We start from the raw sequence: 12,658 nt of genomic DNA on the forward strand, positions 1-12,658 counted from the left end.
ATGCCAGTAGAATGAGAACCCAATTTGCTCTTCCATCACCCTGCTGGGCCAAGACACTGACGGGTCAAGACACTGCTGGCAGCACAAGCTACTGAATGCTTATTCTCATCCTCCAGTTATCAGTCTTATCTCCAAGATAGACAGGAAGCAAAGTCTGGAGCAGCAGGATACCATGTTACCAGTAGCAATTACTTAAAGTAAAATTGAGTGTTATGGCAAATACTTGTCTGTACCTGATTACCTACGTGCTAGGAGAAGCTCAATACTGCAGATGACTCACTGTTAAGCTGGAAGCATGTGACAAGTGCCTAGAGAGGGCACACAGACCCCTCAATGATTTTTTGCATTTGAACACCAGGTGATCAGTTTTGATCCAACTCTCCACACAAATGTTGTCTGATTCGACTCTCTAGTCTGAGACATTGGCACAGAATTAGTCTCACGTTTGGTGCTAGTGAATCTGCCAGCTTTTGCTCATCAGCTGGGACTGGGGCACACGTGTCTCATAAGGCAGCCTGAAAGCAAGGAAAGTCAAGCAGGAAGCTCATTAAGTTCATGCTTCACTAAGAAGCCTGAATGTACTGATTCATCCCTCATTCCTTCTCAATACTGCAACTGCCAGCTTGAGTTGAAGTTCTCCAATTATGTTTATCAAGCTAATTCCTCTCTCTTTACTTCCAAGGAGCCAAGCATCTGGTCTGACAAACAAATTGAGTTGTACCTTTCGTAGCTTCCCGTAGTCAATGAGCTCTGGACGGTGTCTATGAATTAAAGCGCAGAAACCAAGGCCATCCTTCCAACTACAAGGGAGACAGAAGAGACAGCCAGTGAGAGACACAGTGATGGGCATGATCATGAGGGAAGGAACCATGGCAGCAGGATTACTAATTCTGATTTAGTTTGTAGCTAACAGTGCTTCTGTAAGTGCTAAGAAGGAGCCAAGACTTATACTTGCATGAGACTGCAATAAAGATCGCTTTCAATCCCTAGGAAAATCCATGGTGATTAAGGCTTGCCCTTTGCACTGCCACCTCCTTTTTGCCAGTTCTCTGTGCTGAATGAACTGTGCATGTCCTGTGGAGCATGCAAGGAAAGGTGTAGAACTCAAGCTTGAAGAAAGGTATAAATACAAGCCCTAAAGGAGGAACAAGTGCATTCCTTAGGGAAAAGGCAGATGCCCACAGCTAGCTCCACTATAGTACTGGATAGCCAGGATGGCACTTAAGCTCTCAAAAAAATGCTCTGCATTTATATGGTTCATGCAGCTCTTCAAGATATGCTGGAAAAAGCACTAGGATACAGAACCCTCACTGGAACATCTGCCAATTTGTAATTATTAAAAGCAGAGCAAGAAATCCTTTAATTCCCTCCCAGCTCCATCACACCACAAAGTTTCTGGTGCAGCCCTTATTTCATGCCTCCTAAAGCATTCCCAACTTTCACAAAGCAAAAGCTTTCTTGCTTAGCTCTATGCTGCTGCCAGAGGACTAAATGCTCTTAAAATTTTATGAGAGCAGCAATTGTAACCAGAATGAGGAACTGAGATGTAGGTACTTGGATCCTCTATAGCCTCTGCCTTTAATTCTCTCGGTCTTGCTTTGGACTATGCTGTTACTGTGCAACACGCATCTGCATTACCTTGGGAGGTCTGTTAGGATCATTGTTGAATAAACCAAGAGACATTAAAAAAACACAGACTGTAAAGCTAAGCTCTTGCTCATAACTCACCTTATATGGAAGTTCTGGATGTTTACATTTTTGTAGGGGGCTGTCTTCCTCTGACACCATAACAAAAGTCCCTCTTTAGCAGATGTCTCTAAGAAAGAAAGAAAACACACTAATTAACTCATTTTCCTAGAAAGCAGGAGTGTCTGGAGTATATGCTAGGAAAACCTCTTTGGTACAGACTTCACTGAATTGTGCTATATTTACACAGAATCACAGAATATATCTGGCTGGAAGAGACCTTGAAGATCATCCAGTCCAACCCTTGACCCAGTACTGAAGGGTCAACACCAAACCATGTCCCTAAGCTCAGGGACATGATGCTTGAAGACCGCTATGGATGGTGAGTCTACCACTGCCATGGGCAGACCATTCCAATGTTTGATAACCCTCTCTGTGAAGAAGTATTTCCTAATATCCAGCCTAAACCTCTTCTGGCATGTCTTTCAAACATTTCCTCTAGTCCTGTCACTCGCCATCAAGAAGAAGAAGCTCTGCCCCCTCCCTGTTCCAACCTCCCTTCAGGTAGTTGTCAAGAGAGATAAGGTCTCCCCTCAGCCTCCTCCTCTCTAGACTGAACAACTCCCTTAGAAGCCTCTTGTATGCCATGTGCTCCAGGCCCTTCAAGAGCCTCTTTGCCCTTCTTTGGACTCATTCCTGCACCTTGATATCCTTCCTGTAGTGAGTGGCCCAGAACTGAACACAGTACTTGAGGTGTGGCCTCACCAGTGCAGAGTACAGGAGGACAATCACCTCCCTGTTCTTGCTGGCCACAGTGTTTCTAATACAAGCCAGGATGCCATTAGCTTTGTTGGCCACCTGAGCACACTGCTGACTCACACTCAGTTGATTATACCCCAGGTCCCTCTCCAAGTTGCAGCTTTCCAACCACACATTCACAAGTTCATACTTACCATGGGGTGGTTGTGACCCAGTCAGCTTTGGCCCATCAGCCTCACCTGTCCAGATGCCACTGTAAAGGTTCCCTATCCTTTAGCAGATTGATACAGCCACACAGCTTGGTATCATCTGCAAACTTACTGAGGATTTAATTTCACTTTCCAGAAAATTTCTTGTCTGGGAGAGTCTGCTGGGGTAGTTTTGTTACTATTATTTTTACAGTGAGGTTATATAATAGGGAGATAACTTTTGCGGATTAGAGAGGAGAGTTTTCTAGAACTTGTAAGAGATAGTCCCTGAATTGGCCTGCAAGAAATGCAATAGATTTCAACAGAAAACTGGCCTTCAGGTTTAGTCATCCTTTTGAACTGCTCTTAAAATCTCCTACAAGAAAAGGGGGGAAAAATTCTCAACATAGCTGAACATGGAGAGAAATGAGATGACAGGGCAGCCTGGAAAGGGTCATTCCCTAGGATCTTCTGGTGACTCATCTAAGAGCATAATTCTGGGCCTTTTAAGTGGCAATGACATTTAGTTACCCCAATTGTTAATGGTTAAAGAGCGGCTGGAAAGAACTAAGATTTACCTTCAACTGAGATATCCTGAATGGCAAAACGAAGGATGATGGTCCAGATCATTCCAAGAGTCATTTTAACATTGCCATCCACGATTTCTAGGAGGGGGGGAAAAAAGGCACAAAGAGAAGAAATAAAAGCCATCAGTTGCAAGTGCAAATCCTAATAAAATTGGAATATTCCCTTTTGCAGATGGAAGAACTGGAAATCCATGTGAAAACTGTCCATTCCTGCCTCCTCAGATGTTCTGCTGGCACAGCAATCTTGCCCAGTAGCACCCAGACTGGTTCTCTTGCAATACAGCAAGGAGTGTGAAAGACACCAATAATCCAAAAAGAACAGCAATAAGGATTAATTTAGATCAGTGTAATTGCCAACAGGGGCTTAAAAACACCTTGTTCAGGTTTAATTCCAATCACTTTAAAGCCATATAAGCCAAACTGGGAAAAGCCTTCCTCTCACACTGATATGTCTGTTCCATGTCATCTTTGTAACTGCCCCAGCATAATTATACCAGAAGAATTGGCGAGACTTCCCAGTGCAGATGAGCACTGATTGCTGGTTTTGTCCTGTGAAAAAGGTATCACCAAGAAACCCACTGAACATCAACCTCTGAATTTCAAACAAGCCTAAATACACCAGACTGCATACATAGGACTTCTTTAAGTCATGTAACTGCCCAAAGATGCAGCAGAACATACCCCAAAGCACATGGATTCTGCTTGGAGAATTCATGCTGGCCAGCCTGAGCAGACCATAACATAAACTAAGATGTTAAGCAGATTGTGCTTTATTGCTCAGTGGACTCTGCAATATAAATCAGCGAGGGGCCACAACTCAGGGGCTGTAGAAAGCGACTGCTTGCATACATGAGCTATGATCTGTTTAGGATGAGGAATCAAAGTTCTGAGGGAAGGTTAGCCCAGGAAGGGGTTTCCACCATGTATAGGTTAGCACCAAACAGTGCAAATGGTGAGCAGCTGGCTCTCAAGTGATGATCCTCAGCATCTACAAAAATTCCCCACAGATTATATACACACTTCATAAAATTTACAGCCTGCTTTTTTTTTTTTTCTGGATAGTGAAACTAGCCTAGCTGCATTTCTCCTTCTCTGGCACATTTCTGCATGGCAGGAAGATCTTTCACAAATAACCAACGAGTTACAAGAGTATTTTCAGTAAGAAAAGGCTTAGAATTAACCTACTGTTTGGAGGTAATTTGAAGCAGAATAATAACAAACCTGCCAGAAAACATTTTTGTACTACTGCAGACACCTCTGGGCCACTGCTTCTTTCATGAAGCTGCCCAGCAGGAACACATCATGCTCTGGGGCAAGTAGACATCTGCAATACAGTTAACTGCCACCTATCTGGACCCTGTCACAGAAGTTAATAATATTTGAGAATTTCCTTCTAAAACATTAAAAGAAGCTTTTCCTCTGTGAATAATTTTCAGAACATGACCCTCAGTATATTAACAGACAAGTAGGAGGCATGGCACACTAGTGTCTGTCCAGTCCAAATCCCTGAAAGCTTGTGATTTAGCCATACATTTGGTGTAACTCCCACACACATACTGGGAGCTTATAGAAAAGACAGAAAACAAGACCTATCACATTGCTCTACACTGCAGTAAGCCTGTGTCCACTCCTGCATTTATGAGTACATAAAGATACCTTGGTGGGGCATCAGTTGCCCAGCATTAAATAGCCAACAACTTTTCACTGAGGTACAGAATAACTAGTTGTTGTTGCTGGCATGAAAAAAAACCAACTATGTCTGCCTGTTGAGGGTGTTCTCAGTTTTTTCACCAGTATTTTGGGGTGAGGGGGTTGTCTTCTAGGCCAGGGCAAGTACATTTAGTTTTGCACCTTTTGCATTCTTCACCCCTCCAGTGAAGCACTGCAATCCATTTACTATTGCTACAAACACCTGAGATACTACAGCTAAGTTATAACAGAATGCATTCATGCTTTCAGCTTTTGTTCATGTGAGAGATCTGTGTGAGGATTTTTAAACAGCAAAAAATCTCCAGTGCTTGTAAAAACCACAGCAGTTGGCAGGAGTACCCTAGGATATATTTAAGATCTGTGACTAAATTGAGCTTTTTATTTTAATGGACTGGATTAAAATCTGATGGCAATACTTTAGTGCTGAAAACACTTTATGAACACTCATAAATCAACCAGTGAGCTGAAACTGGTAATTAATATTACTGTTCCACGGGTTTCAAATGGAAATAAAAGTCAAGATACCTACATAAAACAAGATGGCATTAAGTTGCTAATATAGCATTAGAATTCAGCACTGTGCTCTGGTCACATTCTCCAATTCCAGTTTTATAGTTAGCTGGTGGAATTAAGGTGGCAAGTGTCTCTCCTCCCCATCCCTCCCTTCACTGCATTAGCCATTTAAAAAGGAAGATGTGTGCTTCCTACTCCTATGTCTGATTCTTCCTTAGCAGTGCACCAAAGCAAAGCTGCTCAGGAAGATGCTCAGAATTGTTCCAGTCCTTCACCTCCACATAACATTTTACTTGACACAGAAACCTCACCATCTACCAAGCAGATACTGATGCAGCGACGTCAGGGACAGATTCATCCCTGAGTGTAGATTTACCAAACCACACCATCCCCAGTCCTTTTCCTCCTCCTCTTTTTTTTTTAAAGAGAATTGACACAACTGTTGCTATTTTTTTAGAAGCAGGCAGGCATTTTTTTATTTCTAGAGGCAAGCACTTTTTCAGTTTTCCTGGCAACCTGGTTACAAAGCCAGCCAGGCTGATGAGAAAATCCATGTGTTCTTTGGACCCTAACTCACTTGGTTTTCCATCCCTGAATTCCCCAGTGCCAATCTCCTTTTCCTTTAGGATCCCTTCAGATACTCCCAGCCTCTTTCTGATCGAGTGGAATATGGCCAAGAAACAAAAGTCAAAACCATGACTGCAAAACAGGTTTGCATGAAGCCGTCTGCTTCCTGGTGATTAAGAGAAAGAAACTCCACAGGAATTGCTAAAAACCTGAACTTTACACTACAAAGCTAGAACAATCTAATGCTTAATTAGGGAGACTGTGTTTTGTCCCCTGCTGATAAAAGTAATGCTCAATAATGTGAGAGCAGTTCAAATGTTAAAAGTCTAATAATCAGACTGTATCTTCTGCCTGACTCTGCTTGTCCAAGCATTCTTCCTAGAAAGGACCTCTGCAAATATTGTCTGCACTTCCTCTACCATCAGCAGCTGTTGTCAGAAGAGCAGCAGCAAGTATATGTTATTACTGTGATTTACATTCAATTTGGAAGTGGATCAGTTGCTGGCTAAAGCTGGTGAGGCATCCCAAATGGTTTGCACCAGTGGCTATGCTTCCACCTAGCTGCCATTACCATACCAAATGCCACATACAAAACATGCCAGAACTAGAGTACTCTCACCCTTTTGTTTGACAGTCAGTTAAGGGCCTGACAAATATTCAGTCCTTCAGAGGAAGACTGGCTGGCTGCATAGGTGTGGCTTTTAAAATGCCACCACCTTTTTACAATGCAGGTGAGAACAGGATCAGTTCATCCAAAGTTATCTTTACACTGAACTGAGCCACATCTAAGAAAGCAGCAATTTTCATGCACATTAGAGGTGCTGATAAAACAGTTTCAGGATCACATACTAGACCTATTCAATCTGTTAAGTCCCAAGAGCGTTAGACACCAATATGGAACCTATTACAGCAAAAGGCAGCTCCTGAGGTGTCAGATGACAGTGAGATTTAAAAGCAGATGACAAAACCACTTGGAAGCTGCACCAGGCTAGAGCCTTCCTTGATCCAGATTTACACAGATCTGCTGTATGCCACAACTGCTTTGATCCTACGGACTCCAGCTAAGAGAGATATTTAGAACCATCTTGAACTGTTAATGGCCAAATATGGTTGTAAAAAACAGCTCTTAACCCTCGCTGCTTATTTTATTTGTTTAGTTCATGCTCCATTTAACATGGACCTGGAATATGTCCTGCACTCCTGCTGAGTGTAGGAAGTCCTCTTCAACTCTGGTTCTTGTTCACTGGGACACAGCTACAGAGTTTGTCTTGTTAATAGCAGCGGGATCTTTATTTGATGAAACAAGAGATAAAAGCCATGAAAACATTTTTGCTGGCCTTAACTCTGATTAAGCAGAAGGTTTCACAAGTCTTTAGGTGACCTGAGAATCTCTTTAGGATTCTCTCTGGAACTTATTTTTTACTACACAGACACACACACACAAAAAAGTAAAGCCAGGACTGACAGCCAAAGTCATTTGTGCAATAAACATGAACAGCTACAGCTGGACTGCAGACCCTTTACACAGGACTCTGCTCAGCAGATACTCAAGGGATGGAGCAAACCATCTTGAGGCAATGACTGCACTGCCCCAGCAAGTCCCACTACACTGCTGGTGGATGGTGGTTTTCTCCTCTAGGTGAAAAGCCGTCCAGAAAACTTCCTACATCAGTTAAACATGACTGAGGCATTTTCAGCTCATTTTCTTGGTGCAGTGCTATGACTGCCTCATTGACTTTATCTTCTATTTTGCTGCTGCCTGATATTGTTCTTAAAGTCAGAAAGTCAGCCCTTAAAATTCATGCTCCAGCAAGGTTTATAATCCCTTCCATGGACAGAGTTACTGTTGTGCTGTTCAAAGTATAAGTCCATTTTTATAGCTCATGTGTAATTTATTGTACACCAAGCACCTGGATGGCCTGGGCAGAAGACTCTGAAGTAGGTTATGCTTCCTGGTGAAAACCAGAGCAGCCTGGGCTTGCTCTGGCTGCAAAGGCTGATGCTAGAGCGGAGAAGCCCCATGCTGTGATCACACTTACATGACCTAAACTGGCTTTACATCATGAGCCCAATGCTCTGTATCACAGAAACACAGAACGTCGGGGGTTGGAAGTGATCTCCAGAGATCGTTTGGTTCAACCCCCCTACCAAAGCAGGATCACCTAGGGCAGGCCACACAGGAACATATCCAGGTTGGCTTTGAAAATCTCCAGTGAAGAAGATTCCACAACCTCTCTGGAAAGCCTGTTCCAGTGCTTCGTCACCCTCACAGTAAAGAAGTTTCTCCTCGTGTCGAGGTGGAATTTCCTGTGTTCTAGCTTATATCCATTATTCCTTGTCCTATTACTGGATGCCACTGAAGAGAGCCTGTCCTTCTTGACACCCACCCTTCAGATATTTATAGACATTAGTAAGAAAGACTTCCTTTCCATAGGATGGGCACATCTTGGATGGCTTCAAGGGTATGCCTCAAAGGCCAATACTGGGGGACAGTATGTTGATACTGCTCTGACCTCCTGGACTAAGAACAGGCAGGGGTCAGCCCTGCAGCCCCACAACTATCCCAAAGGAGGAATACTCATCTAGAACTGTATCACAGGCTCATTTCCTGGCTCTGTCATGAGTTTCCCTGGAGAAACCACTCATTTCCATCTGCAAGATGGAGATAACAAACCTCCCTCATTTTCTGTGGTCACTCTAAAGACAAACCTAGAAAAACCACAGTAGCAGAGTGTCTCCACAGCAATAGTGACAACATGAGTCCAAAAGCAGGACTCACATGCAGGTGAAGAGCAGGGGAAAACAAGTGTCATGAAAACACAACACAGATAAAACAGCAAGTTGTTAACGTTCATAAAGAGCAAGCTACATAGCTGTAAGCTTTTCTGAGTCTCAGGTGACATATCTGCAAAACACCTAACATCTTTGCCAAAAAAGGGGAAAAAAAAGTCCTGCACAACTCCCTGCTGTCTGCATGATCCACAAGTCCATCCTGAGAGCATCCCTGGTGCTGCCACAATGGTTTCTACATGAGGATACACAGACTTCCATCCAGAGCTCCCGGGTTTATGGGATACAGGAGAAGCCTGAAAACCTTGGCTGCGCTTAGGTTTGACCCGTGAGATGTTCTATGGCAAGAGGATCTTGCCCAGCAGCTCTGCAACAAGCTAAATACAAGCAGCTGTTATGCTTCAGTTGAGACTTTCTTTCATTCAAAAAATGAAACATCTCCATTCATTTCTTTCTGCCACTGTTCAATGTTTTCCTTAATTCATGAGAACCAGGAGAAAAGCAGGAGGACCTGACCAATAAGCCCAAGTTTTGGCAGTTCGGTGTGAAAGTGGGATGTAAATCCAGAGTAAAGGTCCTTTTTTCCTCTGTGGCTTATTCTACAAGGACAGAGTAGGGCTAGGGAAGCATAAAAGGAAGTGACATGTAGCCATGAGTGAAAAGCAACAACTAAGCACAGCTTGGGCCCAGACAAATCAGATGGTTTTCTTACCTTCTGCTCCAATAGATACTAGCTTGACTCCTTTGCTGGCAATGAAATCCAAGGCCTTGTTCACGTTGGATATTTTGTGCACTCGCATTTTGCCTCTTTCAGGCTTAGCCAAACGTTCACCTAACAAGAAGGGAGGAAAAAAAGAAAAAGTATTAGAAAACTACTCTGAACCTTTTCTTCTCTGTTGAGGGTTTCCCCATGCTGATAGCTTCTGCTGCTCGCCTGGGCAGAGGATAGACCACCCTGTGTTCTTTCTTGACAGCAAATGCAGGATGGCTGCACTCATTGTTAAGTACACCCAGAAAGAATCATCCAAAAAAAGTGTTTTTGTTGCATCCCAAATAACTCAGTAGCAGAGAAACTATTGGTACTGAGTCCCTTCTGCAGCAGGTTGTGTAAGAGGTGAAAAGGGTCTGCAAAACAACCCCTGAGACAGACAGTGGAACTAACCTCTGTACTGCAAATAATAATGCCTGGAAATGGCACAAAATCCCTCCCCCACGAAGACAGGTGAGGAGATCCCCTCCAGCATTTACAGCACACAATTTACAAAACAAATCTCTCCTTCTTGGAACTCCCTCTAGTCAAATTCGAGGGTGATCTTTTATCTTGCCTTTTCCCCTGCCTCCCTCCTACCTCTCTAGTCTCCTTACTGAAGGCCATAACTGCCCCTATCAGGAAATAAAATCATTTATTTGACAAGTAGCTTTTTCACTGTGAGGACTGTCACCTCAACTCTTTCATTACATGTTTGATGTATTTCTAACTTTATACAACAGTCTCTTACTATAGAGTGGTATGCATTTAAAATGTTTACAGTGAGGGAGAAAAAAGGCAAGCAGCCTAGCTCTGAGGTAAGAGCAGGTAAATCTCTGCTAGAAATGAGTCTTAAGGCAAACACCAGCTCCTGACTGGAATAAGGCTGGAAGACTTGGAAATGCCTTTCTTGATCTTGTTTATTTGAAAGAGTTGCATTGAGAGCAGTCACGTCCTTCTTGACAGACTGCTTCTAACTACATTTCTAGTTTACTTTAATTAACACTAACCCAAAATGCAGAGCAAGCATTAAAACTTGGACAGACAAGCAGACTTTTCCAAGAAACCTCTGATAGAAACATAACTGAACACAACACCAGGAGCCACCTGCGTGTGACACACAACAACAGCTGCTTCCAGATCACAAGCTTCAGAACACAAAAAAGATGCAACCGAAATGCAAACAGGTTTTGCAGTTAAAAAAAAAAGATAATTAAAAAAGTTATGAGATAATTAAAAGGAGATCAAATGGGCAAGTCTAGGCAAGTAATTAGCCACCTGACCTATTCAGGTCCTGCTACATCTTAAACCTGAAATCTTTAAGTCACTGCAAGCTGATTTCAAACCTTCATTTGAGGCTTACGGGTGAGAAAGAAAAGCACTTTTTAATGAATTCTTTTTCATACTAAACTGGGTGGCTTGTTTCCTAACAAAGGAGTGAAGAAAAGCTGAAAAGGGATAAAAATAAATTATCTCTGTAACCATGCCCTATAAAGAAAAAAAAAAAACAAACCTCTGAAAATTAAAACCCTTTAAAAGTGTTTTAGCGATTACTGTACAGTGGTATCATTAGCTCTCAAGTTTAAGAATAAAACCAGACTCACTTTCAAAATCAAGCACTGATGTCTGACAAGTTGACTAAAAAGATGTATTTATGGTACTGCCTCCATCCTAGGATAAAAATCCCCAAATCTCTTTTAGTTTAATGGAGCCTCAAGTAAACGTCATGGCACATTACTTTCTTTTTCCATTTTGTGGTGGTTCAGGCTGGGTGCTGGCCCCTGATGCCACCGCACAAGCCACACCTGGGACGCCCCGAAGGGGTCCAGCCCAGTGGGTGGGCACAGGATGCCAGGTATTTCATCCCATAATGCCCTGCTCCCCTATAAAACATCAGCAAGAGGTGCTTACTTTCTCTTTCTTCCCTCTCCGCTGCCTTGATAATGGGGTGAGCCGCCCAAGGGGTTGGGCCCAAGACTGGGGCGGGCGGAAAGAGCCCTGGGGGGGGTTGGGTGTACCCTCAGGTGGGGGTGGGACATTCTTGGGTATGTTTTGGGATCTCTCTCTTTCATCACGGTGCTTGTGGTTCTCTGTAAAACTTTCATTGGTTTTTTTTCCATTTAAACTTTTCACCTTTTTTTTTTGCAGTCTGTTTGTCTGAGTCTTTCTTTTGCCCACAGTGGAAGAATTGGTTTCTCAACCGACAACACGTTTGAATAATGCCAGTGATGCTAGAGGTGGCTGTGGTTTTGGTGACAGTTTCACAATGACATTTTCACATGTGGTGGCACAACAGGCTTAAGGAGACCTGTGCTGCCAAGCGTCAACAGATGGGATGAGCCAGGTGAGAAATAAATAAACCTAAACCCCAAAACATTTTCTTCAGTTCATGTGACTGTAAACTAGCCTTGCAAAAGGGGAAAGAAAAAAACCAACACCCACAACCAAACCACAAAACAAGGAGAAGCGATTATGTTTCAGCTGGAACAGCAAGCTGATCCAACTCACCTTGCGGCCGCATGCATGTGTACTGCCAGCACAAGCGACGGTCTCTGAACTACTCTCCCTGGGGCTGGGGAGAGCAGGGTTCTTCCCTCTGAGAGCAATGATAGTGATTGCAAAGCTGGACTCTATTTGTTTCAGAATCATTTGTGGGTGGGGGGAAAACTTAAAAAGCCCCTAAACCCAATGGCTATTTCCTTCAGACTTGGACTTTATTACCAATGTAGATTTCCAGATAACAGCATCACCTGGTTCCATGCCATACATTATTAACAATGTAGACTGTGAAAGGAGAAGCCTGCTAGAAATATGTTCTGCTTTCACCTATTTGCATCATTGCTTTATTTCTCAGTACTTTTCCCAGCTGACACAATCAAAATAACCTACTCACTTCTATTCTATGATTTTCATGTGCTAGCCCCCTTCCTCCCCCCCCCCCCCCCCCCCCCCAAAAGGCTGTACTTCAAAAGCCAAACAATGCAAGGAAATGTTGGCATAGATGTTTACAGCATATTTGTTTGGGAAAAAAATTCAATCAGTAATTCCTTCTGTTTGGGGGGGAGGGGAGGAATAATAGCAATTAAAAAACCCCCTTATAACTATTTTAG

The 12,658-nt window shown here is 43.1% G+C and overlaps 1 protein-coding gene across 5 annotated transcripts in view; it reads right to left on the reverse strand.

Annotated features, from left to right (window-relative positions):
• ACTN1 (actinin alpha 1) overlaps positions 1-12,658 on the reverse strand; it is a 94,226-nt gene that overhangs the window by 33,797 nt on the left and 47,771 nt on the right. For all 5 annotated transcript variants that reach the window (XM_068162077.1, XM_068162076.1, XM_068162078.1 and 2 more), the window contains exons 3-6: positions 9,513-9,632; positions 3,212-3,298; positions 1,729-1,816; positions 722-800 (exon numbers count right to left, since the gene is read on the reverse strand). In XM_068162077.1, the coding sequence (XP_068018178.1) occupies positions 722-800; positions 1,729-1,816; positions 3,212-3,298; positions 9,513-9,632 (374 nt within the window). The remainder of the gene's footprint in view (positions 1-721; positions 801-1,728; positions 1,817-3,211; positions 3,299-9,512; positions 9,633-12,658) is intronic.

Source organism: Melanerpes formicivorus, unplaced genomic scaffold, assembly GCF_026170545.1.
Source record: "Melanerpes formicivorus ecotype bairdi unplaced genomic scaffold, bMelFor1.0.p_v2 SCAF_62, whole genome shotgun sequence".
Classification (NCBI taxonomy): domain Eukaryota; kingdom Metazoa; phylum Chordata; class Aves; order Piciformes; family Picidae; genus Melanerpes; species Melanerpes formicivorus.